Source organism: Zonotrichia leucophrys, chromosome 18, assembly GCF_028769735.1.
Source record: "Zonotrichia leucophrys gambelii isolate GWCS_2022_RI chromosome 18, RI_Zleu_2.0, whole genome shotgun sequence".
NCBI classification, from domain to species: domain Eukaryota; kingdom Metazoa; phylum Chordata; class Aves; order Passeriformes; family Passerellidae; genus Zonotrichia; species Zonotrichia leucophrys.
Genome location: NC_088187.1, coordinates 8,165,674 through 8,192,407, shown reverse-complemented (window position 1 = coordinate 8,192,407; position 26,734 = coordinate 8,165,674). Strand labels below are relative to the sequence as shown.

General features: G+C 42.0%; 2 protein-coding genes across 2 annotated transcripts; both read left to right on the top strand.

Moving 5' to 3' along the window:
* Window positions 1-7,991: 7,991 nt before the first annotated feature.
* On the top strand, window positions 7,992-18,578 carry UTP6 (UTP6 small subunit processome component). The gene is made up of 19 exons (XM_064728662.1): window positions 7,992-8,137; window positions 8,235-8,319; window positions 8,978-9,019; window positions 9,102-9,194; window positions 9,332-9,379; window positions 10,159-10,222; window positions 10,650-10,768; window positions 11,252-11,329; window positions 11,740-11,821; window positions 12,792-12,873; window positions 13,493-13,674; window positions 14,343-14,422; window positions 15,133-15,210; window positions 15,355-15,534; window positions 16,336-16,416; window positions 17,150-17,259; window positions 17,343-17,409; window positions 17,692-17,764; window positions 18,321-18,578. Exons 1-19 carry the CDS (start codon window positions 8,046-8,048, stop codon window positions 18,476-18,478), a joined length of 1,794 nt encoding a protein of 597 aa, XP_064584732.1. The 5' UTR covers window positions 7,992-8,045; the 3' UTR covers window positions 18,479-18,578.
* A 1,488-nt stretch (window positions 18,579-20,066) lies between these two features.
* Window positions 20,067-24,128, top strand: COPRS (coordinator of PRMT5 and differentiation stimulator). The gene is made up of 4 exons (XM_064728663.1): window positions 20,067-20,177; window positions 20,610-20,697; window positions 21,204-21,455; window positions 23,391-24,128. Exons 2-4 carry the CDS (start codon window positions 20,613-20,615, stop codon window positions 23,558-23,560), a joined length of 507 nt encoding a protein of 168 aa, XP_064584733.1. The 5' UTR covers window positions 20,067-20,177; window positions 20,610-20,612; the 3' UTR covers window positions 23,561-24,128.
* The last annotated feature ends 2,606 nt before the right edge of the window (window positions 24,129-26,734 follow it).

Below are 26,734 nucleotides of genomic sequence, written 5' to 3'. Positions count from 1 at the left end.
TTGTGTATTTAGAACTCAGTCTAAATGAAAGTTCTATCAGTATATTTACACTGCTTTCCTCACATCTTTAAACATAAATCTTTAGAGATTGTTAAATCTGTATAGACAGATTTATATACACATCTAAACATAGGTCTATATAGATTGTTAGTACCTAACTAAACACTACTACAGATCAGTTTATCTTCTGGGAAATTAATATTGCATGTAACTTTGGAACAAAACAGTGCTTATGAGCTAAATATATAAACTTTTGGTCAGTCTTCACCAAGGATTGGTTCCAGATTTGTGCCATCCTGAAAGGCAGGGTCAGTATTTATTAGGGAACATTGTTATTCCCCACTGGTAAGGCAATGTTGGTGTTGGGTGTTCAGGGTGTAACAAATCCTCAGTGACTGTTCTGGGTACTTCTGTTTCTTAATTTTGGCCTTGAGCTAACAAGCAGAGTCAGTGGGATTCAAGGGCATTGAGTATGGAAAAGACTTTGATACTCCACTTCTCTGGTTAAATCCAAACCTTGCTTTTTGTTGTTTTCATGCACCCATGTTCTCCTTCTCACACCCTGTCCCCAAACACAGGTTTTCCATGGGAGAAGTGAGGCACAAAAATGCTCCAGAACCAAGACAAATAAAACCACCTCATGCACAGATGGGAAGGTCCCATCTGTATCACTGAACTCCAAAACCAGACTCATTTCAGTGGCACCCTTTCTTTCATTTACACAAATAAACTTCCCTGGGTGCTCAGTTAACTTCACCTGCAATAGTTATTAATTCATTTTTCAGTTCACATTTTTTTATTTTCAGTCTGATTTGATGTAGATCAACAGTAATTGGCCACGGAACTTGTTAGATAAGCTACTCTTCCCTACCTACTTGGAAAACAAAAGTCAACACCCACTAAGTGTTTTCCCAGACTGTTGTAAACAGAGGCTACATAATATTGCACCTGGAGAAAGGGAGCAGTTCCAGCTTTCTGGATAACAGCATGAGAGCAATTCCAGCTGTCTGAGTAACAGCACAGGAGCAGTCCAGCTTTCTGGATAACAGCATGAGAGCAGTTCCAGCTTTCTGGATAACAGCATGAGAGCAGTTCCAGCTTTCTGAATAACAGCACAGGAGCAGTTCCAGCTCCCTGAGTAACAGCACAGGAGCACAGCACTTTCTGGATAACAACATGAGAACAGTTTCAGCTTTCTGGATAACAGCACAGGAGCAGCTCCAGCTTTCTGGGTAACAGCACAGGAGCAATTCCAGCTCCCTGAGTAACAGCACAGGAGCGGGTGCAGTACTGGGTGTATTTGGGATGGCAGCATTGTGCTGCTGTTGGGGTGGAAGTTCTCAGTTTCAGTCTGGTTTTTCTGCATATTAGTGTACAGTGCTGCTCTGCTTTAATAAGCAGGGATCTCAGCAAAGAGAAAATAAACTTTGCTGTAAGGGAAGCACTGTGGAGCACAGCAAAAGGGAAGAGTTGGGATCCCACACAGGAACCCAAGTGTAGCCATGAATGACCTGTGTGTGTGAGAGGTTGACAGAGCAGCCACTTGTGATTCTCATCCACGGGTTTGGCTGGGGACTGCTTTTGTACAGAGCTGCTCAAATGTATTCCAGGAGCACAGCACTCAAGGAACTTGGCCCTCAGGGAATTTAATGCACCCACAATGCCCAGCTTTCAGCCAGCAGGTTGCTCGTGTGTCTTGAGTTATTGCAGGGAGTGAAAAGTGAGTGCACAGGATGTTTTGCACCAGGGAGTCACCTGCCTTCTGCTTTCACATGGTGAACAGTCAGTGAGAATTAGTAGTCAGAATTGCTTAGGACTTGCTTCTTAGATTCTCTTAGTGATGATTTGCTGTATTTTTCATGACTCCTCTACACTGAGATTTTTTTCCTGATTTTCAGTTAATAATTTATTTTTGCCTGGTGGCTTTTTAGCACTAATGTTTGTCATTAGAATTGAGATAGTGAACTAAAACTACTTGTTTCTAAAGCATTGAGAAAAGCCTGGGCCCAATAAAATTATTTGCTCTGGAAAGGTAGGACATCTCTTAGAATGATTAAAATGTAAAACCAGAAATATACTAACTACACAGAAAAAATCCATGCCAAATCTTGAAATTTAAATAGTTAACACATGGAAATGAACTAGGAATCATTCTAGTTCATGCTGTAATTTCAGAGATGCAGTATGTGTAACATACAAAACTGTCAAAAAATGATTCTAAGTGAACTTTCAGTATTTGTGTTCTCTTAATTGAGTCCCGGAAACTGTGAAAGATATGGCAACTGAAACACTTCAGATGCAAACTTAATGATTAAACTCAGAAATGCAGAGATCAAAGAGAAACTGCTGGGAAGATCTGAGAATTAAGTCAGTTACAGATGTAAATAGAAATTTCTGAACAAAAGGTCTGTTGACAGTGCAAGAATGAAATCTTCAATCACTCAAAAAGAAAAATATTGGAGGATCAAAGAACATGTCAATAGACAGTAAAATAAAACCTCAACTGAATTAGTTAGCTAATTAATTTCAGCTTTAAGTAAGGGATAAGTTTTAACAGGGACCAATTCTTTCTTTTGTGGCTAAACCAAGTACAGATTAATAAAGTGAGAATTTGGAATTTTATCACCATCAGTTACTTAAAGGATAAGATCAGGGCAGAAACTGTGTTCCCAGTGTTTACCAGTTAGCACAGATACACAAAATTCACACATGGGAAAACTTATCTAAATGTTTCATAGGAGAGTTATCAGGGGTTTCATGTTATCTGGGGTTTCATATGCCAGAGGTTGCTTCACAACACTTTTACAAGAGTTTATCTTGTTTTCGGAATGCTGTTTGGGAGGATATGATTCTGCACACAATAATCTGAATTATCCATACTCCAGAAGTAGTGTTTGTCATTAGCATCGAGTTTTACTGGTTGTTGTCATGACTGTGTTCAAAGCACTTTTACCATTCTAAAACCATCTCTATAGAAGGATGTGAGAAACACAGTAGGAGGCAAATTGTGACCAATCCTAATTCCAGTTTTCGGAAGGAGAAATAAATCTGTATGTGGTATAGTGTATGCTTTTTGTTGTACCAGTACAATCGATGCTCTCACCAACATGCTTGCATTTAAAATATATCAGGCTTTGCTCTGAGGAAGTTTTATCTTATCCAAAATTGCTACTTATGCCATAGGTCACCACAATTTCACCCACCCTTCGAAACTCAGACAGGTTAGAGAGGTAAATTAAGCTTAGCATGACTCTGCTCTCCAGACCTCTGGCAACAGACAAGAAATAAATTAAATTAAAGATAATTAAGCAATATATTTTGTGGTGTTGACATTTTGGTGGTAGGCAGGGGAGATGACTGGTACAGTTTCAAATGGTTGAAATGTGACTGGCATTCCTCTGGGTTATGAACTGGCAACAAGGACATGATGGCTGAGCGGTTGTAACTCAGACAGACTGTCAGCTACTCACCAACCAGCCAAATGACAAAATCAAATTAAAAGGCACACTCAGAGCCACTACTGCGCAAGCCCCTGGAGACCCTGAATAAGCAGATGGATCTTATACTGAGTGCCAGATGTGAATTGGCAAGGAAACAATTCCAGAGGCATCATTCCCCTTCACTGGAAATTCCCTGTGTATAGATGTTCAGATCTTGGGGCAAAACAGAATGCCTCAAAATGAGTAGGAGGAAAAATCTGAATCATAAAAATTCAAGTTGAGAGCCAACGCAGAGAAGAAAGTAAAGGTTTTGCCTTTTAAAAGAGATGATATGCAAAGTATCAGATAATAGTTCTGTTAAGGCATTAAATGAAAGTATTTATATTTGTTGGTTTGGGGTTTTTTTACCACTTAGAGCTGAAAAAAGAGAAGAGTGAGTGAATGAAATTCCCAGAGGGATTCAGATCTAAAGTAGCAGGGTCAGTGCCAGCAAGCTGCAAGAGTAAAGCAATGCATTGACAAAGAGCAGCATTTTTCTATCAGAATGGAAAAAAATAACATCTGTCGAGGACATGTACCAGGATTAATCCTGGTATGGAACAGTCCAACTGTCCAACTGCAAAGTCTTAAATCTAAATTTTTGGATGTCAGAGTGGAATTGAAGTGATGAAACCACTATTTATTCAAATTGACTGTTGATTTTGGCAGGGGTGAAACCAAATCATCAGGTAAATTATTTTAATTACAAAACTAAGGAAGTTAATGTAGTCCAAAATTTGGGTTAGTCTATTTTTGAGAGTAAATTCCAAACTGTTTTATTAACAGATGTGCTCATATATCTTTAAATCGAAGTCCCACATGCTCAGTAAATGCTTTGAGGGCTTTGTTAAAAATATATCCCTAAGGGATGAACCACTGGCTCAACTGAATTCAGTGGAAACTTCTCAATTATTTTCATGAGGTCATAACATTACTCTCATTGTTTAAAAGGCATTTTCATAAAGTACATGTTAATTGTAAAATACTGTACATCTGGGGGCATCTTCTAAAAAGCTGTAATTGTTTCTGCACTCAGGTGGTAAAATAGCAGAAATGTAACAGATAGATATAAATCAATTTTTAATTTAAATATTTATCTTATGCACCTTAACCATTAAATGTTTTAATATAGACAGCACTTACAGGAAAACCACTGTGATTATTCCTAATTCACCACGTATCCATTGCTTGCTGACATAATCTATAAATATTAAGCTGTGACAGCTTGCCAGAACTTCTCCATAAGGACCTACTGATGGAGTCTTTCTAAAGAGATTTTATAAAAGCAGCAATCTGTGGGACCCTGCAGTTGGCAGCTGCAGCAGTCGTTTCTCCAGTTTTCCCAATAAGATTTGTTGAAACTCTCTGTATCGCAACGTCTTTATTGGTAATGGATCCCTCCTTAATTTGCACTGATGCATTTGGAATGTCAGCTTCCAAAACAAGGCACATGGGAGGCATTTAAAGTAGATTTTATGAAAGGGAAATGAACAAAGAGCATGTCAGGTTCCATTTTGATTTGCATGACAAATCCAGCATGCAGTGTTCTGGTGGGTCGGGCTGGGCTTGCCTGCCACTCACGGCGTTTGTCACTTTGCTATGAGCACTTTTGACAGTCCGTTATGTTAATTGTTCTAAGGATTGTTTTGCTGGGGGAAGAAAAGGAAAGGCATTTTTATTTTTGTACTTGTTCCATCTACAGGAAAGGAGGGATATCTGAGGGAACAAAAAATGTTTTCAATTGGGTTTTGATCTAGTTTTTTTTTTTGTAAATAATCCTGCGAGGTCATCAACGAAGTTCAGTATTTTAAATCTTATTGTTACTCACTCTGTGGTTTTGAGTGGGAAGTACCAGGCCCCTAAACTACAAACTTGGGGAGCCTATTGTTTTGGTGCACACCATTCTTTGATCCTTTGAGTCCCACAGTGATGGGTCCTGCAGAGTGGTTTGTGCTGTGCCTATGTGCTTCTATGGGATGATATTGTGGTGCTTTGACAAGTGCTAGCAAGAAATTTAATGCCCTCTGGGGCCTTGCTGGACACCCATTGTTATCAGTGTGTGGGGAACTCTCAGACCTGTTGGTAGATCTGTGCATGGGGCTGAATTCTCCTGGAGGCACGTTCAAGGTGGAGGTTGCTGTGGCCCCTGAGGGTGCACACACTTCTCCATCATCTACATCAAAACAGTTATGGATGGTTTGGTGAGTTTCAGAGTTCCTGACCTACTTCAGGTGGCAGAACACTGGAGGTTGATCACAAAGCATATTTTCAGAGTGACAGAACAATGAAAAAAGTTTCAGAAGACTCTGTTGTTTATGTTGGTGTCTCTCACCAAAATCAGTTATTGCTGAGTTTCAGCCAAAGAAGAGCTGAATGGTTGAAGAGAGAGGAGAGCAAGAGGATAGAAATAGAATTTTCCAGAGGTTTTTGGGTAATGGCTGGCATTTCCCTTTTCAATTAATATCTCCTATGCTGCATGTAGTGTTGTCATTTACATGTTGGGGTCTACATGCACCATGACAGATTAGCTCCAAGTACAGAATGCTTTTTAGTATAAAATCATGCACTCAGATGCAAAAATACTCTAAAGAAGTGAAATAATCCAGCAGTAATTCCAATCACACTCTTGCTCAGCAATTCAGTGTGCTAATGTTACTTTTCATGCTCAGCGCCATTTTCCTTAAGGGCTATTTTAGTAAAATCTGTGGACTTGCACAAGAATCAGCTTGAGCTGGTGCATCTCAAAATATCAAACCAAATAAAATTAACAAGTTACTGGTGGTTATGAATAACACTCTTCCACCACCACTGAGGACTGCTGTGCTGCTTTACTGAAAGCTGAACCCAGTGGGAGGTGAACTCACTCAGCTTTAGGTCCCAAGGGACCGAGGGCTTTGGCGCTGCAGTGGGGATGGCTGTGCTGGGACAGCTGTGCTGATCCTCCTCCAGCTGTGGAGGACATTCAGGACAGGACAAGGGAGTCTCCAAGGAGGACAGGATCCATCAGGAATTGCCCTTGTCCTTGTGGGGTGGGTGAAGGGTCCCTTGGCACGAGGCAGCTGCAATCCAGAGCTGCCTGGGCCACCAACTTCTGCATGCAGCACCAGTCTGTACCTCTTGGTCTTGTGACTGGATGGTGCCTCTCCATTTCCTGGCAGCTTTCCTGTTTGGGTACTTCTGGGAAAATCATGTCACTATTTCCTGTCAGAATGAAAAGTTGCTAAACATGTCCCACTAAGAATTCGTTTTTTCCTAATTGGTCCCAAAATTGAAAAAAGCCACCACAAATCCAAAGCACAGCAGGTGAAAAAATTACAGCTGTTCTTGATAGTTCTCATAAAGTGTTTAGTCTTACCTGTGTTTTTAAGCAAAATCGATTGCTCAGGCAACACCTGTTAAAAACTTGGACTGTAAAGGGAAAAATCACTCAATGTTTTTTTTTGGCTGTTATGTACTAATTCTGTACCAGAAGACCTCTTTCCCTTAGTCTGCTGCCTCTTCCCCTTGTACTTGTTTTTTCAGAGACAAGCACCTGCCTTTTCCCCAGGAGGGAGCAATGGCTGTGACAGGGTAGGTTTGGAATTGGGGTTGGTTTTTTGGCTGACCAGCTCAATGACAGCAGTGACAAGTCAAAGCTAAGCAGCAGATACTGCTGTGGATAATATGCATTTAAGCAATTCTCACAATAAATTCATCTCACATCTCAATTTTTATTTTCTGGAACATCCCTCATTTCAGAAACAAAAATTTACTCTTGCCTGGTTTTATTGTTAATTTTCCCAGAATCATAGACCCATGGAATGTTCTGGGTTGGAAGGGGCCTTAAAGATCATTGAGTTCTAACAATCTGCCGTGGGCAGGGACACCGTCCACTACACCAGGGTACTGCAAGCCCTGTCTAACCTGACCTTGAACACTTCCAGGAATGGGGAATCCACACGTTCTCTGGGCAACCTGTGCCAGTACCTCACCACCCTCACAGCAGACGATTTTTTCTTAAAAATTTGGAAGGTGGAAAGAATGAAGGTGCCATGTGAGAGACAAAGAGCCTTTTTTCCTGGAGGAATCCCACCAAGAAGCAAAGTGCTGGAGCAGTTCCAGGCTGATGTCCCACCACCGAGCCTGCCCAATGCCATCGTGTTTAGCTGGTGCCAAGAGGATGATGCCGCACTCTTTCCGGTGATGTCCAGCGACAGGACGAGGAGCAACAGCCATAAACTAAAACACAAGAAGTTCCAGCTCAACTCGAGGAAGAAGTTCTTTCCGTGGAGTGTGGCAGAGCGCTGAACAGCTGCCCAGGGAGATCGTGGTGTCCCCCTCTCTGGAGGCATTCCAAAGCCACCTGCGTGTCCCCTGCTGCAGGGGACGCTGCCTGGGCAGGGAGGTCGGGCTGGGCGATCTCCAGAGGTCCCGTCCATCCCGACCGAGCCCGCGGAGGCGCTGCGGTGCTGGCCCCGCCAGCCGGGCAGGGGGCGGCAGAGGGCGCGGCGGCCGCGGAAGCGGCGCGGGCAGCGGGCGGAAGCCGCACCGGGCCGTGCTGTGCCGGACACACGGAGCCCCGCGGCCATGGCGGAGCGCATCGAGCAGCGGCTGGAGGATCGCATCCCGGAGCTCGAGCAGCTGGAGCGGGTCGGGCTCTTCACGCACAAGGAGATCCGGTGAGCGGGGCCGGGGCCGGGGCCGGGCCCGGGCGGGCGGGGGAGCGCACGTGGTGCGGCCGGCGGCGCTCCGGGCGCTGATCTCCCGTTCCCACAGGGCTGTCCTGAGGAAAGCCTCGGCTCTGGAGTACAAAATCCAGCGGAGAGCGCTGCGGAAGGAGGATTTCATTAATTACATCCAGGTAGGCTTCACCGAGCGGCAGAGCGGGGCAGTTCTCGGTGCAGACCCAGCTCAGTTAGACCCGGGTTTTGTAGGGACTCACGTTGGAAAAAGGGCAGAAAACGGAGACCCCTCCTCAGCTGGTCCCTGGTGCTCCCCTGTGAGCGGCTGCTGGCACCAGGGTGTGAAACGTGGCCAGGAGTTGGTGCCCCAGTTTGGGGTCAGCCTTCTCTAGTGTTGTGATCTTTTCCTGTTGTTTCTTGTCTCTCCAGGCATGTAGAGCCCCTGGTTCCCTGATGTGCTGTGCAAAGGGGCAATGTGTTCCCTGATGTGTGTAGTTAAGGGGAATTAGTAAGTTCAGTAATAGGAAACGGTTCCTGAAAGGATGCTCGGGCACTGAACAGGCTTCACAGGGACTGGTCATGGCCTGGAGCCTGACAGAGCTCAGGGAGTGTTTGGACAGCGCTTTAAGGCACAAGGTGGGATTGTTGGGCTGCCCTGTGCAGGACTAGAAGTCTTAGAAATGTAGTGATTGAGCCAAAAATTATTACTTATGTTTTCCTGACTACAATGTTTTTTGTTCACCTGATCATCTATAACAAACTTGATGTATTTTTTTCTTGCCTTGCTGTTATGGGCCTCCACATTTGTTGTTAAATGTTTTTTTCTTTCTATTCTAGTATGAAGTTAATCTGCTGGAACTGATCAAGAAAAGGAGAGCAGTAAGTTTGTCAGCTGTTAAGAGTACAAAATACCTTATGCCAAATTTCTATTGCAATGCAATTAGTATTTTTTTCCTCCTAGCGCATTGGGTATTCGTTTAAGAAGGATGAGATTGAGCATTCTATTCTGCATAGAGTCCACAGCCTGTTCAACCGAGCTACAGGGAAATGGAAAGTAAGTTTATTTGTACTGAGATTTGGAGTTCTTTTTTTTCTTTATGCCAGGTCTTTGTAGCAATGGTGTGTTGTAGGTCAGTGTACAAGTGATTTTGTTCATTGTGAGGTTGATTCTCTTCTTTTGATTTCCAACAGGATGATGTCCAGCTCTGGCTTTCCCATGTTGCATTTTGCAAGCAATGGGTGAGTTTTCAAATCCTGATCTTACCCAGGTTGAGACTATTCACATATCTGAAATTTGATTTAAAGATAGGGGTACAAACTTTACTGCTACATGCTGTAATACTGAAATAATTTTTATAGTATTGTTGGAGCTGCTTGGGATTTTCACTGATGTATGCAAGTGTACAGTTTGCCTGAGAGGGAATTAGTATGAAATTTGATGCTTGCAAGGGCAAAGGTGAGGCTGACTGCATTAAATCTGGAATACCAGTTGGTTTGTGAGAACCATAATATGGTTGTACCTTCTCTGGAGGGATTGATTCACTTGTCTGTGAATTGTGATTTTGCTCCAAATATTTATTGTAGTGACTGTGCTGAAAAGCCCAATTCTGTCAGTTTTATACTTGATAAACTTACCCGTGCAAGGCTCCACATTATTACCAGCATTCAAGTGTTGCCATTTCTGTACTGAAGGTTACTTTGCATGGTGGTGGAGGTGGCTAAAGGAAAATAGAATCTCAGAAGAGGGGAGTGAAACCATGGGCTTGGGACTTGGGCAACATTTGTGTTGGCTGTGTGGTTCAGAATTTTGAGTAAGCCATGCTACTCTAATGTGGTGACATTTAAATCCTGGTCACTAGTGAGTAAATATGACAAACTTTCTACTGTAGATAAAGTAGCAGAGAAGCATCTTTTTCTGAGCAATTGTACTACAGCTTGTGACCTTTCCTACTGAAACTCTGGTGCTGGGGGTTCAGTTCAGTGCCAGAGGGGGTGAAACAAAACTGCTTCTTTTACAGAATGCAAAACATCAACTCAGTAAGGTGTTTTCTACCATGTTGGCCATTCATTCCAATAAACCAGGTAAATAACACAATGGTGAGTGCTGCATAAATGCCTCAGCATAGATTGTCTGGTGTGAAAGTTCTTGTAGATCTCAGTTCAGGCTGTTGGGCTGAAGTTCCTCCTCTCTGCTCTTTGCCTTGCTGCTGCTGCAGAGAAGGGCTCTGACAGGGCTGGTGCTGGGCAGTCATAAAGGGATGTGAAATAGGTCAGAATGACCAATTCCCAGGTGGACTGGGGACTCAGTAGATGTAGAAGCAAGAGATGTCAATTGCTCATGGCAGCCTTTTGGCTTTTGAAGGCATCATTAGATCTGTAGCTAAACCAGATTAAACTTCCTGGATCTGCCTGTCTGCTTTACAGTTTTACGTGGGAGATAATCAGTCTTATTCTGGGGCTGAGCTCATGTTGAGAGGTTAAATAACTTTATTTGTGTCACCTGTTGCAGCACTGTGGATTATGGCAGCAAAGTGGGAAATGGAGACACGACTGTCATCAGAAAGTGCCAGGCACTTGTTCCTTCGTGCTCTGCGCTTCCATCCTGAGTGCCCCAAACTTTATCAAGAAGTGAGTTCCTGCTTGTCTTCTATGACCACCTACTTGTTCAACCAGAGCAAATCAATTCAGCATGTTTCCCAGATCTGTCTGGAGGAAATAGTTTTTTCATCAGCAGGAAAATGTCAAAAATATTAAAAAAAACAACCCTAAAATTCCTTTCTGAGGTACTGTTAAGCTCTGCTAGGATGTAGTTGTCAGGCTCAGTCTGTCATCCCCAATCTTTATTGAGGAATTTGGTTTTCTCTGGGGGCAAGTTAAGGTTTAAAGAAGAACTAAAAAATGATCATAGCTACCTGTTGGAAATTTCTGGGCAAATACACAGGGCTGATAGTGGTGAGTGCACAAACCTTCAAAAACCAAGGCTCTGGGACACGTGTAGGATGTGTCAAAGTCCTGATTTGTATCTCCCCAGAGCTTGTTTTACTCTGTTTGTGGACTTAGATTTTTGTGATTTATCCCCAGAGTAATTTCATTTTGTTGTCACTCTTGCAGTATTTCAGAATGGAGCTTATGCATGCTGAAAAACAGAGGAAGGAGAAGAAGGAGTTTGAGCAAGCAAAGATGGACCTGGTAGGTCAGCTAAACTTACCTAAGAGCTATTGTCTGCTTGTGTATTACATGTTGGAATTCACAGGTTTGGATTAATGGTTTATTTGACAATGGCTTAGAGAAAGTTTTTGTCCATGTCTTGCACCTGTGTGGAGCTTTTCAAGTATTTGCTGATGCTCAGCTCCAATACTTCACACATTATTTTTTCTTTGCATTTTTAGAATCTTTTATTACATTCCCTAGTATGAAAATTAACAGTAACTTCTGGAAAGTAATAGTCAAGCTTCCTGCCTCATTTCTTTATAGTTGACTTGTACAAATTACATAAAAATAGACTTGCATGAAGAAAAACCTTAATATCTTCTGATTTTTGCAAAAATGTTAGCTGAGAAAGGACAATAATTTCTTCCATGATATACTTGATATTTCAGGGGGAATTCAATTACTCTGAAGAAATTCTCAATGGAGAGATGGCTCGCATAGTCTACAGGGATGCATCTCAGAAAATTAAAGGTGAATGAACATTCCTTGTGCTTATTCATTAAGAAAATTGTAAGCTTTAACTCAGTCCTGCAGTAGGCAATGCTGATAGACTTGGCTTCAGTGAGATCCTTTTTTCAAATGCACAGTTTTTTCAGTAGAACCTATTAAATGCCAGATATAAATTAATGGTAGTTCTGATTGCATGTCTTTCCTGCTGACATCTCTTCCAGCACAGCAGCTTTCAGGCTGAGGAGGCCTAGTGCTGGGTTACAGCCTCAAACTTGATTGTTTAAAAAAAGAAAACTGAAGGGCAATTCAGAGTTACACACTTTTTTTACTTTGCTGAACATTAGATCACAACTAATCAGCTACCACGAGTGGCAAAAAAGTAAGAATTCAGACTAATAATAAACCAGGCTAAATTTGAAATTAAACAGGCTCCGTAAAATAAGCCATTTTATTGAGAGAATTGGGTAAAATAGTTGCAAACTAGTAGCAGGTATCTTTGCTCATGATAGATGGGGATATTTTGGAAGAACTGGGCAAAATACAATAACGAACATTGAAAATTAGTGGGGATAAAGGACTCAGAAAGAGTCAGTTTAATTTAATTTTCTGTAGAAATACTGGAAAAAATAGGCATTTAAATGATTTGTAAGCACCTAAAAATAGAAAGGTGGGTAATGGCTGGTGAGCATTCACAATGGTCTGATTATGTCCAGTCATGTCACTTGGCATTTTCAAAGGTAAGTTGTGGAGATGCAAGATGGACACAGTTCATGGACAGTTCATCTGTTTTGTGCAGCTTTGGAGAGATCTGTCCTGAGTGTGGAGCATTTTGTGTTTTCATGGCAGGGTCAAGTGAGGGAGTAGAGGAGATGCTGATTAAATTTGCATGTGGAACCGAGCTACAGAAATGCAAAGTGCAATTGCTGTAATATCTTGAGGAATTCTTCAGCAAATACTCCACTTGATAGTTTTATCTTCTCTTGAAATGCAGGTGTTGAGTTCCAGCTGGCTGTGCTCTCTATTGCAAAACTCTTTGATTTTACCCAAGATTTGCAAAAAGAAATCCTTGAAAAGTGAGTTGTGGCTTTGTGTTGTATATTTATTTTAATTTGGTTTGGTTTTTTAGAAACACATTCTCATAAGTTATAACTCTAACTTATAGTGCATTGACTGGAGTTTCAGAAGTAAAGGCTGTTCCTCTAGGGAAATAGTGTTAAGGCTTATGTGAAATCCTTTAAGAAAAACAAAAGCATGATCTTTAGAAGAGGATGTATGTATGTAATTTCAGAAAGGACTTTTAAAATCTGCTAGGAAAATTTAGGTAAAATACAGTTTTCACTGAATAATTAGTGCACTCAGTTTCTGTAAATTCATTGCAGGAACTGTGAATTTTCCTGCTGTACTTTTGTGGGGTTTTTGCATCTTTTGTTTCTCTGGTTGTTCCTCTCAAAAGAAAGATCTCTCTTGACAGCTCCCTGTCTATTTCCTGTTATTTCTGAAGAATATCCATATGAAATAATATTTTTAAAAGCTAATAGTTTGTCTTTCTCTTGTGGAAGGGAAAAATATTTTTCTTCTGGCATTTGGTTACTTAGCAATTAACTACATTTCTGTAGCAGTATAACAACCCTCCTAAGCATACCTGCAGTGGGGACTGGTGCCTGTGGGCTGTTACAAACGTGTTGTGTTCAGTTTGCAGGCCAGGTATGCTGATGATCCTCTGACATGGGACTACATGGCCCGCAGGGAGCTGGAGCTGGGCTCCCTGCAGCCCACAGAGAGCTCCACAAAGCAGAAGAAGGTCTCAGAAATGGCCCAGAGAGAGGAACGGTGCTGTGCAGTCTTTGATGAAGCTGTGGGAGCAGTCCCAACAGGTGAAATGTTCTGCCTGCATTTTAACATTTCCTTCTGGTACTTGAGCACCCTGTGAAAGCCTTGAAGGTGATGGCAGGCTCTACCATACCTAAGGGAAGGCAGGCAGTTCTTAGATGCTCCCTCTTGGGATCTATTTTATGTATTATTTGGGTTATTTTCCAATGTATTTAAGCTCTTGGAGGAGCTGCTTAACTGAACATGTGTCTGCTGCTGGTCAGCTGTGAGTAAGAAATGGTTTTGGGTTGCCAGGGGAGTGGATATCCAGCTTCAGCCTCTGGTGTTGTTCTTGTGAAGGAGGTTGTCAAGGGACTATGTGTGGAGTGGTCTCAAATTTGCTGCTGTACAGCCTTTAAAGCCATGGAATAGCTGGGTTGGAAGGGATCTTTAAAAGTCTCAGCTGAACTAAGAGCTTGGTGCTCTTTACCAAGAGTTACTGCCTGCAGCTTGGACTGGGGAGTAATTTTAAAGTGTAATGTTACAAATCTAGGGCTTCTCTTTATTTTAAAATACAACATTATGACATTATGATTAACACTAATTAACATTAGTTAATTAGTGACATTAACACTTTGTATTACGTTTTGTATCTTTATATTTCTTAAAGACAAATATTTGTTGTTATTCTTGTGATTCTGTGAAGTGTGATATTATGCCTTTGCTTCTACAGAGAACATGTGGAAATGCTACGTCACTTTTTGCTTAGAGAGGTACAACAGAAAAACCAACAGTGAAGAATTAAAGCAAAAGGTAAAGTTTATTAGGAATTAATTCTAACAAATCAGCCCTATTTTTATTGACTTTTGTAATAGCTCAGACAAGAAGCAAATATATCTTGGCATTTTGTAAAAAATACTTACCTGTGGCCATCATTAAAAATAACTTAATCTCCATCTGGGGGGATCACTTTTACTGCCAGACTTATAGGTGGCCTGCCTGGACATGATCAACCTGAACCTGATTAATCAGCCTTGTCAGTAAAGTACAGTGACCTCTTTGGATAAAAGCTAAGACTGCAGACTTGTTAATCATGGAATGGTTTGGGTTGAAGGGGATCCTAAAAATTCACTGACAGGTCCTTCAAGAAGAGGATGAATTAAAATGACTCTTGCAAATAAATCTGAGCAAAGTTTGGTGCTGGCACATGGGTAATTTAATTGTGCATCTGTGCTTAGGTGTGACTCAGTGAATTAATTAATTCTCCTGTGCAACGTGGTTCCCTAGTATTACACTAAAAGGACAATGCAGTGTTGTTCTTTGCTCCTTAAGGAAGAGAAGTAAATACTCAGATTTCCACTTTGTCTTGGAATGTTTGTAGGTACCTCGAGCATTAGACACATAATGTGTAATTAGATTTTCAATGACATGATACACAATCCAGTGGGCCTCTTGGAATGCTGGAATCTGGTATATATAGGAATAATGCTTGTTTTCTTATTATTCTTCTCTGTTGGTTTTAGAGGCTGGAGAGGACACTGAGTGTGTTCAGCAAAGCCCATGAGTCCAATTTGCTGTCAGAAGCTCTGTACAAGCAGTGGGTAAGAACTGACACAGACCAAACAGATGCTGAGGCTTTCCTGCATTATTTGTGTGCCTGCCTTTGCCATTTCGAGTAGACACAAAGATGAACAATATCGGTTCAAAGCCCTGTTTTTAACAAAGCTGTATCTGCTGGGTTTTAGCTGCAGCTCTTACTGGACTCCAGCCTCTCTGAGAAGGCTGTGGAGGTGGCAGAAGCTGCAACCAGGCACTTCAGCCAGTCCGTGGAAACGTGGCAGATGAGGCTGCAGGTGCTGATCCAGCTGAAGAGGGATGATGTGACCCAGTGTTTTGAAGAAGCCATCAAACATGTGAAATCGAAGGTCTGTGCTGGTTTAATGTGGTTTAATGGACTTACATGCATTAGTCTTGGGCCAGAAACCCCTGATGATTGGTTGTTTTGTGTTTTTTAAATTTTTTTCTTTGTTTTTGTGGTTTTTTTTTTTTGGTTGGTTAGTGGGTTTTTTGTTTGTTGTTGTTTTTGTTTTGTTTACAAGGCATTTAAAGCTCCTAACCATTTTTAAGGTCAGAAATAAGAACCTGACATTTCACATACAAATTGCGTTCCCAAGTATTAGGAAATTGTCAATTCACTTAAAATTCACATGTTTAAAATCTGAATGCTTATAGTTGACATTTTACATATTGTCCTAGCAGTGAGCTGGTGTTTGTGTCTTAATGGAAAATGTGTTTCCTTTTCTTCACTGTCTGATACACCTGTGTGGTATTTCAAGCCTTGAATTAGCTGTGTGCTCTCCTGCTCTGTTCCATTTCAAACCCTGAGCACAATGAGTGAGGAAACAAGAAGGTTTCTTTCCTTTTTGTTCTTGGAAGTCACCTCTGTGTACTGCAGTGCTCAGTGATGCAGAACTTGGTTCTCATCCCTGGCAACACAGCTGTCCAGCTAAGGATGATTTATCCTGTAAGTGAGGAGGGAAATGAGAAGTGATTTCAATGTGCAGTTCAAAGTTGTCTTTCCAAGAGCTTTCCCTTTCCAAAGAGTTCCCTTTCCAAAGGGAATTTTTTATGGCAGGTAATACAGAACCTGATGGCCATGTTGCTGTCTGTTTCTGTAAATCAGAATCACTGTATTTCAGCCATTTGATTGTTTGTTGACCTTTTAGGGCACTTTGCCATTGTGGACCCTCTGGGTGCAATGGAGTGAGGGCACAAACAGCAAGGAGGACACAGAAGCTCTCTACCAGGTACTTGGCTAATCAAAATCTACATTTATGTCTGTGTCAATAAAATGGAACAATGTGTGTGGGTGGAACAATGTGTGTGGATGGAACATGCAAAAAATGCTTTATACTGAAGTTCCTTCATGGATGTGTAGATATCAAAGAATTTCAAACCAAACTATGTGCATTAAAAAAACAGTTGGACATAGATTTATAAGCACAAATGCCATTCCCATGTTCTGAGGCATATGGATGTTTGTAAGCACAACTAATGTTGGACTCCTACTTTGTGGTCTAGAATATTTGCTCTGTTTTCAGAGCTTATCTGAGCATGGAAAAGAGAATTTTTTAATTTGTGTGAAAACATCAGTCTTGTTACAGAAAAGTCAAAATCGGAATGAGGACTTCAATCTTACTATAGATTTCCTCAGTAGTGTAGGGCAAAACATTTTCTGTTTGCCTGGCATGTTGGGTTGTGGTTTTTTTCCTCTCCAATTTAGCACATAAAACAGGTATTTCAGGTGGGAGCTTGAATTCAGCTGTTGGTAGAGTATTGTGAAACCCTCTGCATGAAGGGATTTAAGGAAATGCCAGTTCCAGCTATATGGAATACTGGAGGAGAAATGTGTTTTAGGAGATCTCCTTTGTGTCAGATGCCTAACTAGGGAGAAGCACTAATTGAGCCATTTAGTTGTAAGCTATGTGATAGGTTTATTTTTTGTTTATTTTGTTGGTTTTTTTCCTTTTAAACTTGCAGAGATCCTTACATGCCACAACACCTGCTGAATCTGTGACTGTGAAGGAAATGTATCTTGACTGGACCTACAGAAGTAGTGGTTATAAGAAAGTTAAAAGACTCTTTACCAGGTAAAAAAAAATACCTTCAAACCTGGTTATTCTAGGGTATATGTTAAAAGTCCTCAAGTCTAAAGTCACTTATTTTATTTCAGCCTGTGTGAAAATCGTCCATTTTCACTTGACTTCTTCAGGAAGATGATCCAAATAGAAAAGGAGCAAGTAAGTTGTTGACTATCCAATTAATGTTTTGTATTTGTAAAATACAGTTCTAACTTGGGATTTAAATAGGAAGCAGAGCAGTGGTGTCAGTCTGTGATCAGTTCATGTTTGTCCTCTGCAGTTGATTCACTGGATGTGATACAAACCCAAGTTCCATGGTAACTAATCTTCAGCAGTGTGTGTGTGTAATTGCCATGACTCTCTTTCTTTGTCAGAATCTAATCATGCTGCAGATTCACTTCTGCACAAAATAAGTGGCCTTTTAATACCTTCCTTTTTTAGGAATCCTGCAAAATGCTTCATCTGAGAGAATACTATGAACGTGCCTTGAGGGAGTTTGGTTCAACAAATACTGGTAAGGGCGATTCTGGTTTTTATTATTTATTAATTCATTCACTGCTGCCTCTTTTATTTCCATCCATTTTAAAAGGCATCTGTTTGTTCTGCCCTTGTGCTTGCTGTCATGCAGAGTGGAGCTCATTTCCTCTGTGCCATCAAGAGCAGGACACTGCAGGGACCCTCCACTGTCAGCCCAGGGTCAATGGCACTGGGGTGGCTTCAGCACAATTAGGGGCAAATCACTGGCTGGCATAAGAGATGTGGATCACTTTTAATTTGGATTTATGAACAGTGTGCAGCTATATATTTATAATCAAGTTTTCTGTAATATTCATTTGAAGAAAGTACACAGCTCAGTAATTGTTGTGTTATTTCTACAGACATTACTGTTCCAGCTGGGAATAGAACCCAGGGTGCTCCTCAAGGTGCAAAGGAGATTGTAGTTTCACAAAGTAAACCCTACTGCATTAATATTAAAGACACTTAGAAAAAGAGTTTCTAGTTAGGCTTGCTATGTTTGTTAAGTAATATTTAGTTGAAATCTAACCAGAACTTTAATTTTTCTTTTAAAGACCTCTGGCTGGATTATATCAAGGAGGAGCTAAGTCATCCCCAAGGCAAACCAGAAAACTGTGGGAGCATTCACTGGCGAGCTATGAAGATGTTGCAGGGAGACCTGGTGGAAGATTTTGTTTCTAAATACACTTTATTGCAAACTGGACATTTATGAAAAACTATACATAATTGTAACATGACTGTGCATTTTTAAACTTCTTTGTACAAAGGCAAATATGTTCCTGGACTTTATTAAAGTTTACATTTTATGTGACAAAAAAGAATGAGAGTGATGAGAGTGCTGAAGGGTAGAGGGGAGCTGAGATCTGTTAGCAATGTCCTTGAGGTGAGAGTGCAAAACTCTGATCTACACTTCAGCTTTCTGTCCACCGTGCCTAAAAACCATGTAATGTTTTTTGAAAGAGTGCTGTCCTTGGCTGTTTACAGAGCCACAAACCTGAGAAATCAACATAAATGCTATCCTTGGACCAACAGAGAAATGAAGGGAAAGTAAAAGAACAGGAAGCAAGTGTTCCTTTGTGCAGTTTCCTGGTGACTGAAGGGTGACATAATGACAATACAGGGAAATATTTCTTGATTTTGCACTCAAGTAGAAATTGCAGCTCCTCTCAAGCAATGGATTCCAGTAACTTAACTAGCTGGGAATAGAGTTTGGAGCAGCAGACTGGTAACACTCCTACTTCTGTGACCAGATCTGAAGTACATCTGCTTTTGTGTTTCCCAAGCTTTTAGCCAGGCCATCTCCTACATCCCCACTAGTTCTCTGCCACCTCATTGTCTGACATTGAGATTTCCTTACTGATAATCTCTTATACCCTCCCTGCCCCTTATGCTGTTACTCCCTCTCCTGAACCACTTCTTACTTCATCAGTTGCTCAACCAAAAGTTTTAAGTGCAAAGTTTGGAGTTTTTAAAGTCCAACAAAGCTGGTAAGTCCATCATTTCAGAAAGTGGGCCCTTTTCCATCAGCTGTTCTGGTTCCTCACAGAACTTTGCAGTTCTCCCCATGGATACACATTCCCTGCAAGCACATGTGCTTGATACCTGCACAGCTGTTCAGCCACGGTGCTTCCTGTCTCTCCATGTTCTGAGCATGCTGCTACCACGAGGCCAGAAGGAAATTGTTATCTTTCGGCCAGGGGAAAACTCCACCCAGCCATGAGAGGTATTGATACTTTATTTACAACTTCTTGAGCGAAAAGGTGCTTTCTCAGAGCTTTCCTGCCTGTGTTTGTCTCAATAACGCGGTGATGTTGGGTCATGGTTGCACTCGATGATCTCGGAGGTCTTTCCAGCCGAACTGCGTCTGTGATTCCGAAGCTGTGCACGGTGGGCTCCGCAGCCAGGGCGCTCTGGGCGGTGGCGGCGTTGCGGGCGCCGAGGCCGGAGCGGGAGCACTCGCGCAGTCCCTGCCGGCCTCATCCCGGAGCCGCTCCCTGTCCCTCGGGCACAGCCGCGGGCCCGCCCGGCTGACGCTGCCCAGGGCCGGCGAGGGGCGGGCGGGGCCGGGCGGTCGATGGTGCCCTCAGGCCGGGCCGCGGGCTCGGCTCCGAAGGTTCGGGGGTCCCGAGGAGTGCGGGGCGGGCAGCGGAGGCGGCTGGGCTGCCGTGAGGGCTCGCCCGGAGTCCGCGCCCTGCCCGTGGCCACCGGCGGCGGCCCCTGCGGGCCCCGGCTTCCCGCGCCCACCGCCGGCGCCTCCTTGTTCCTCTATAAATGTGAGGAGAACTCGCTGACCCCTTCGCTGTGCGCCCCTCAGAGCAGCTGAGGGTTTCCTCCTGCTCTCCACCCATCTTGGTCCAGCCCCTCAGGGCTTGTTGGAGGGTCCTGCTCGGCGCGTGGGCTCCCACAGAGCGGTTGGTTCAGTGTTAATACTTTTACCATTCCTTGTGTCTTAATTCCCTCTGGTGCTTTCACTCTGTGCTCCGAAGGTTCGGGGGTCCCGGGGGGCGCGGGGCGGGCAGCGGAGGCGGCGGGGCCGCCGTGAGAGCTCTCCCGGATCCGCGCCCTGCCCGTGGCCCCCGGCGGCCAACGCTCCCAAAGGGGCACGGTTTGGGTCGGGGTTGTGAGGGGATGGAATGTTCTGGGTTGGTGTTAGTGCTAGGGGTGACCGATGGCAGCAGCAGAATTAGCTATAGCTCTGCAGATTAGCCTTCTGAAGTGAAAGCCTGTTTGTTGTTGAACCTCTGATTCATCAAAGGAAAAAATGGAGACACTCGGGAACACATGGGGTAGCAGTTTCATGAGCAATCAGAGCTGCTGCTGCATTCTTTAAAAATGTCTCATAGGTGATGGCTGCTGCCTCTGAGGCTGCAAACTCTGAGGGGAAACAGCTTCCTAATAAGACAGATATGATGATCTGGAAGTCCAGAAAAGGTAGGACAAAGCAAAGTAGGTCGCAAATATTGGAACTTGTGCACTACTTGAGAAATCTGCTCAAAGCCTTTTGGTGTTGCATGGGAAAGGCCTCGTTACTAACTGCACTAAATTATTTCCATGTAGATATTTGTGTATGCCTAGATACATGAGTAATTAATATGACTCTTTTTTTAAACCATAACTTTTTTTAAAAATACCTACAGGTGAATGTGGTGAAACAAGACTTCTGTGTCCTTTGCCCTAGTTTACAGAGTTATTTTCCAACAAGAAAATCCTGATTTGCACTGGTGCTGTGGTATAAGGCTATGTCCGCTCTTCCCAAGCATCTGAAATGTGAAGCAGCCCTGTAGTCATATTACATACATAGGAAACTGCATGTATTACAATAAGATTAGTAGTCACAAAGTGTATTTCTGTACCTCTCTGAATTACTGTGTGCTGAACAGCTAATTGTTCTTGTCTAATTTCTGAGTGTACCTGTTGGTGCTTTCTACTGGTTTTAGAATGTTTACTGCAGAATATTCCAAATGTTCCTGATGGCAACTCTGAAGAAAGTGAATCTGCTTCTACCTCCCCCAATGAAGGTGATGTCAGTGGCTCTACTGATGAGGGCTGGTGCAATATATATACTGACCTGGATGTGTGGGATGGTGAAGTTTCCAATGTACCCAAGTCTTCAGGGCAGCAAGATGCATCTGAGCATGAGGTGGAGGACTGGGATAAAGAATTGGAGGAGGCTGCATCTGGTCCTTATGGTGAGTACAGTTGTGCTTCATTTGAGTTTTAGATAGTTGGAGGTAGGTGCTTTGCAGGAGAATGTGTTTAAGTAACTCCATGTTCTATTTTGGGAAGCAATTTCTTGTGTTGACCTCCTGGATGTGTAATTGACAATTTTGTTGTCAAATACAGGATTTAAAGGTGATGTTGTTGATTTCACATGAAGCTCTTGCTTGAGCAATTGAATTCTTAGGGAGTGGCATGGTAAGGAGGTGAATTCCATGTTTGTGTTGAGTTTCTCTGGTGAAGCAAGTTTTCAGTGATGTATCTTTGCTATTCTGAAGCAGAAGAGAAAGGTACATGATGTGCAAGAACTAACTTTCTTTGTACAAAAATTCTTCAAGAAAATTCAAGACTGTTCATTATAATGTCTCTCTAGAGCGTGGAGTTGTTTGGATCAGTGCTCATACACTCTGAGTATGGTTTGTTGTGTTTACTGTAGTTTTTTTGAGTGAGGTTTTTGTTTGTTTGACTTTGGTTTTGTTGAAACTTGTTCCTCCTAAATGGTTGTGCATATGATCAGTCCCATGGACAAAAGTGGCAACAAATAGGAGGAGTGCCACTCACACCTTTGGAGTTGAATTATACCTTCAGTTTGTAACTTGTGTTTATGGTGACTCACATGTTAAAAGAATCTCAGCTTTCCATTGGCCAGGCTGGTTCTTAGCACAGAAGGAGTGGATGGATTTTAGCCAGCAGTGACTGATAACCTGCTGTGTCTTTGTTGATGTAGAGTAGTACCATTTCCATTTTCTTCTCATTAATGTGTATATTTTTGTAATTAATATAATTTTCTTTGCTTAGGAGATACATTTATTTTGCTCTCATGATTAAAATTTTTGTATTTAAATTCCATTGTTTAGTAACAGAAGAAAGTGAGAAAGTTTTTTCAGCCTTTCTGTAAAACCATTCTGATTTTAAAATGGAAATACAGTATTGGTTTTTCACAGTGGGTAATCTGAGAAAAAGACTGTTCTCTTTTTGGAGGTTTTCCCTCACATCCATTCTAGGCTTTCATTTTAATCTCTTATATGCTCAAATTTATGGAATGTTTTGAGTTTTGTACTGGAACTGTTCCTCTTTCCCCCTTTGTTTAACTTGTTCATCCCACCTGCAGCTCTTCAAATCCTCACAAACGAAGGCAGCTGTGATTATTGGATTCAGGTCCTTCTGAAGGATACTGAGTACAAGTGTTTGAGTTGTTAAGTGCCACAAATACAAAAATGTGCTTGATTGGTCACTTCATGGCTTTTTAAGTGTCTTGCTGTGCTGGCTTGTTTGGCAGTGCTGCTGGAAGGCTGACACGTGGGATATTGTGTTGGGTCCTCTGCTCCGCCATGCTCTGGGCTTTTTCTTTGCTCAGAGTCTCCTGGCTAGAAATCTTTATGCTTCTGTTAAAACACTTTGCCCTATTTTTGTGCTAGATTGGTTAAATACAGGCCCATTAGGCTTAATTCTAGCCTAGTGGAAATGTTGTTCCAAGCTTTTCCAGGACCCCACCCTCCCATTCTGTCCAGTGACCCAGTTCTTAGAGGGTTGCAGGACTCCTCATTGGGGTGGTGTTATGAAAGCAGCAGCAAGGGGGAAGGCAAATAAAAGTAATAATTTCATGAGCCTTTTATTCCCAGGGAAGATGTGAAAGAACTGCTGGTGCCTGGTACATGTCCAGGTACCTCAGTGAGCTTTCTGGAAAACTGTTTTGTCTGTGTGGCATGAACCTTCCTTTAAAATGAGAGCATTGCCAAATTCAGTTTTCTGTTTGCCTTTTTTTTAAGGTCTAATTGATGAGTGGTGGCAGATCAAATTGAAATAGTGAACTGGAAGGTGCCATAGATCTCCATAATAACCTGCTGAACTATTCCAATACTTTCCTGAGTATCTGCCATGGTTTAAACCTTTTATTTTGTCTTTAGATGCTGACGATCTCTGCGGCGGAAGCTTTGAGGAAAAGAATGTTTTCGGCTCATATGTGTGGAAGGAGGATTGGTTTTACCACCCAAGCTGTCACCACACACCTTGCCTTGTGTTTCCACCACGAGTTAGAACAGTTGAGAAGGGCCAGTTTGATGATGCTGATGAATGAGGTTGAGTCTGGTCAGAAGTAAGTTTGGTTTCTGTGTTGGATTATGTTCTTCAGCTGTGCCAAGTCCCTTGGCTTTTTTGCAGAGTTGGGCCTGAGGCCAGAAATGTGACACCTTCTCCAGAGTTTTGCTGAGGCTGTTTCTGAGCTGTTCATAAACTGCCCACCCTTGCTCTGGATACAAGAGTGCAGGTGCTGGGTGTAAGGAGTCCGTACATTTCTGGAGCTTTTGTTTGTATTATATAGATCTATGTTGCTAATTAATTGCTTGAGGAGAAGTATTTAATTTCTAAACTTCAGCTTGTTTGCCAGGCTTCTGTCAGTTTTGACATGCTGATCCCTGTGTTTTTGTGCTACTTTTAGTTTTGTTTTCTTTACATTTGATGCTGTCAGATTGGTTTGGATGGCTTAGAAACTCTTCCTCCTTCCAGCTTGTCTGTTGTATTTCCATATGGTTCTAAAGTCCATTTGTGATTCTCATGCTGGTGTTTAACAAAATCAGCTGTGGCAAATACAGAACAAGTTGTTTGTGTTTATTTTGATGTATTTCAGCATAAAGGAATTACAAATACACGATAACATTTTGCAAATACATGTGTTGATATACAGGGAAGGCATACTCCATCCAGCAGGAATGCTGGGTGCCTAAGGCTGCCTCCCAACAAAGATTTCTCCACATCAGACCTTCGTGTGTTTGGGCATGTTACCCTGGAGTCCCACAGTTGTCTTTATTGCATTCTCATGCAACATCAGATGTGCAATGACAAAGAAAACATCTCTGCTTATATATATATATATATATATATATATATACACACATATATTTCAGCATATCATCTCAGTGTCCTGCAGACAGTAGTGAATTGAGGTTCCTGATGCTGTTCTGCTGTTTGTGATGTGGCAAATGAGGAGATGGGAACACAAAATACCTGCACAGAGAAGAGGAGGAACTAGAACCATATCCTCCTCACCTTTGCTCTGGAGTTAAAGGAGGTGTTCTCAAAGGAAGTACAGAAGGGGATTGAGTGGCTGAGTAACAATAACTTTCAACATGCTCATGTTTCATTGAACACTTTTATATCAAAAACATTTTCATGGCTTTGTGTTTAGACGCTGACTGAACTGAAGCACTGTACAATGGCGTTTTATTTTGTTTCCTTTTCCTTTTTTACTAATCATCCAGTGTGTGAGATCAAAATAATTCATACACTAGGTTAGAAGGAAGAAGTGAATGACACAGTGATATTTCCTTAATATTTTCCTAGAGAGTACAGAAGAGCAAGAGCTTGTGAGACAAGAGCTTTTCTTTGGGTACCTTTCAATTCCTTGTTATGTTTTGGTACCTAACAGTCAAAGCAGAGTGGAAACATAGTGTTGAGGTTGCAAAAAAGAGGGCCTGGTCTTTCATTCCCATGTGATGGAGTTATCTAGGGATTAATATTTCCATCAAAATTTCCTCAGTTATGCCAATAACTGGCTCATCATCTCAAGTGAAAAAGTTGATTTGCAATTATAAGTGCAATATTCATAAGGATAAGTTGAGTGCAGATTACTGTAGAAGTAACAGTACACCAATAATTACAATAATTGTAAAAATTCCTCTGGAAACTCCCAGGTTCTTTTGTGAGCCTGTTTATCCTGTTCAGGCCTGGCTGGGGATGACAAGGCCCAAGGCTTCCCTGCAGAGGGCAGCAGAAAATTGTCTGCTCTGTGTGCACTCAGCAGTGTGGGCTCCCCGGGCTGGATTTCCAGCGCTGATAGCAATTAGATCAGAGTTCTGCATTGCCCTGTTGTTCCCCAGTGAGGCTGATTCATGGCCCTGATTAGTTTCTCATTTTTTTTTATTTCACTCTGAAGTTATACTTACTGGACTGAAAAATTTCTCCCATGGCTGAGTGAAGAACATCACTTGACTTCAGGCTTAATATATTTTTTTTTTAACTATGCTTGTGGGAGATATCCCACCGTATTCAATAAAGATGAAACTAATAGAATTCTGTGGAAGCAAACCCATCTTTTGTAGAATTGTTTTATAAGGATAACCAAAAAGTCTTTATAACACTGATTAGGATGATTTTTCTTCCTGTACAGTTCCAAAATTCTATCATTCCTGAATCTTCAAGCCATTTTCCATGCACTTTATAAATCACAGTGGTTTTTTACCCTCTATCTTGAATTGCAATAAGTCTTGTCTTTCTCAAAGGTCTTATTATTTGAGTAGAAATTGTATTGAATGGCTGCCTTGCTAAGCTGTTTGTATTTTAAATGACTGTAAACTTTAAAGATTTGTTTTCAGATTCCATTTAAGGTTAAAACTGACACCACCCCCTGCAGCTCTGGAGAGGCAGGACTTGGCAGCAGAGGTGCACTGTTCTCTCCAGGGATACCTTGGCAAATACAACTTTGTTCAACTTAGCCCTGCTTGTTAGGGCAGGGGCTTGACAGAAAGCCTGATCTGAACACTCTCAGACTTCAGGGGGATTAGAAAACCAGATGCAGGCTTCTCAGAAAGCATCTGCCTGGGAGGATTTGAAACCAAGCTCACAGATTCCAGTGTTTCTGCACTACAGAGTGTTTCAAATTCCATTGTGAGTCTTGCACCAAGCCTGTTTTGTGTTGACACAAGCGTGTCATTCTAGGCAAGAATACTTGAAATTAAAAACAACATAAGGTAACAGATGAGCCAGCAGTTCACACCAACAGTCAACCCTTCAACCTGCTCAAATTATTAGAGGGAACAGAGTGCCTGTCACAGGACCAAGATCATAAATCTTGGAGATGAACAAAAGAAACACATTGGCAGTACATCAGTTGGAAAACTTGGACGTGTCAAAGATTGCTCAGTTAAATGCTCATACATCTTTAACAAGATTTCCCCTTTCTGTTCCCACAGTGTAAGATACCATTCAAATAACTGAGTCCCTGCTACAGGTTAATAGGTTTGCTGGGTTTATGGTGTGGGGGTGGCTCAGGAGTGTGGCATAATACAGTGGCTCATGAGAACAGGGTACAACTGTAAAGCTGCCCTTGCTTTTCTTCTCATGACCTCACTTTGTAGGTAAAGATAATGACACCAGCCAGTAAAGTACTTCAGATTTGCTGAGGAAGTGTTTTGTCTAAACAGTGAGGTACTAAGAAATGAAAACAAAACAGTTTTGCATTTTCTTTGAACAGCCA

What these genes read in the sequence shown, in the direction of transcription:
- COPRS (XM_064728663.1), top strand. Translation starts at nt 20,613, where the DNA reads ATGGCTGCTGCCTCTGAGGCTGCAAACTCTGAGGGGAAACAGCTTCCT. An exon ending in GATCTGGAAGTCCAGAAAAG is followed by an intron (nt 20,698 to 21,203) that starts GTAGGACAAAGC and finishes TACTGGTTTTAG; the next exon opens with AATGTTTACTGCAGAATATT. An exon ending in GGCTGCATCTGGTCCTTATG is followed by an intron (nt 21,456 to 23,390) that starts GTGAGTACAGTT and finishes TTTTGTCTTTAG; the next exon opens with ATGCTGACGATCTCTGCGGC.
- UTP6 (XM_064728662.1), top strand. Translation starts at nt 8,046, where the DNA reads ATGGCGGAGCGCATCGAGCAGCGGCTGGAGGATCGCATCCCGGAGCTC. An exon ending in TTCACGCACAAGGAGATCCG is followed by an intron (nt 8,138 to 8,234) that starts GTGAGCGGGGCC and finishes CCGTTCCCACAG; the next exon opens with GGCTGTCCTGAGGAAAGCCT. An exon ending in GCCCCAAACTTTATCAAGAA is followed by an intron (nt 10,769 to 11,251) that starts GTGAGTTCCTGC and finishes TCACTCTTGCAG; the next exon opens with TATTTCAGAATGGAGCTTAT.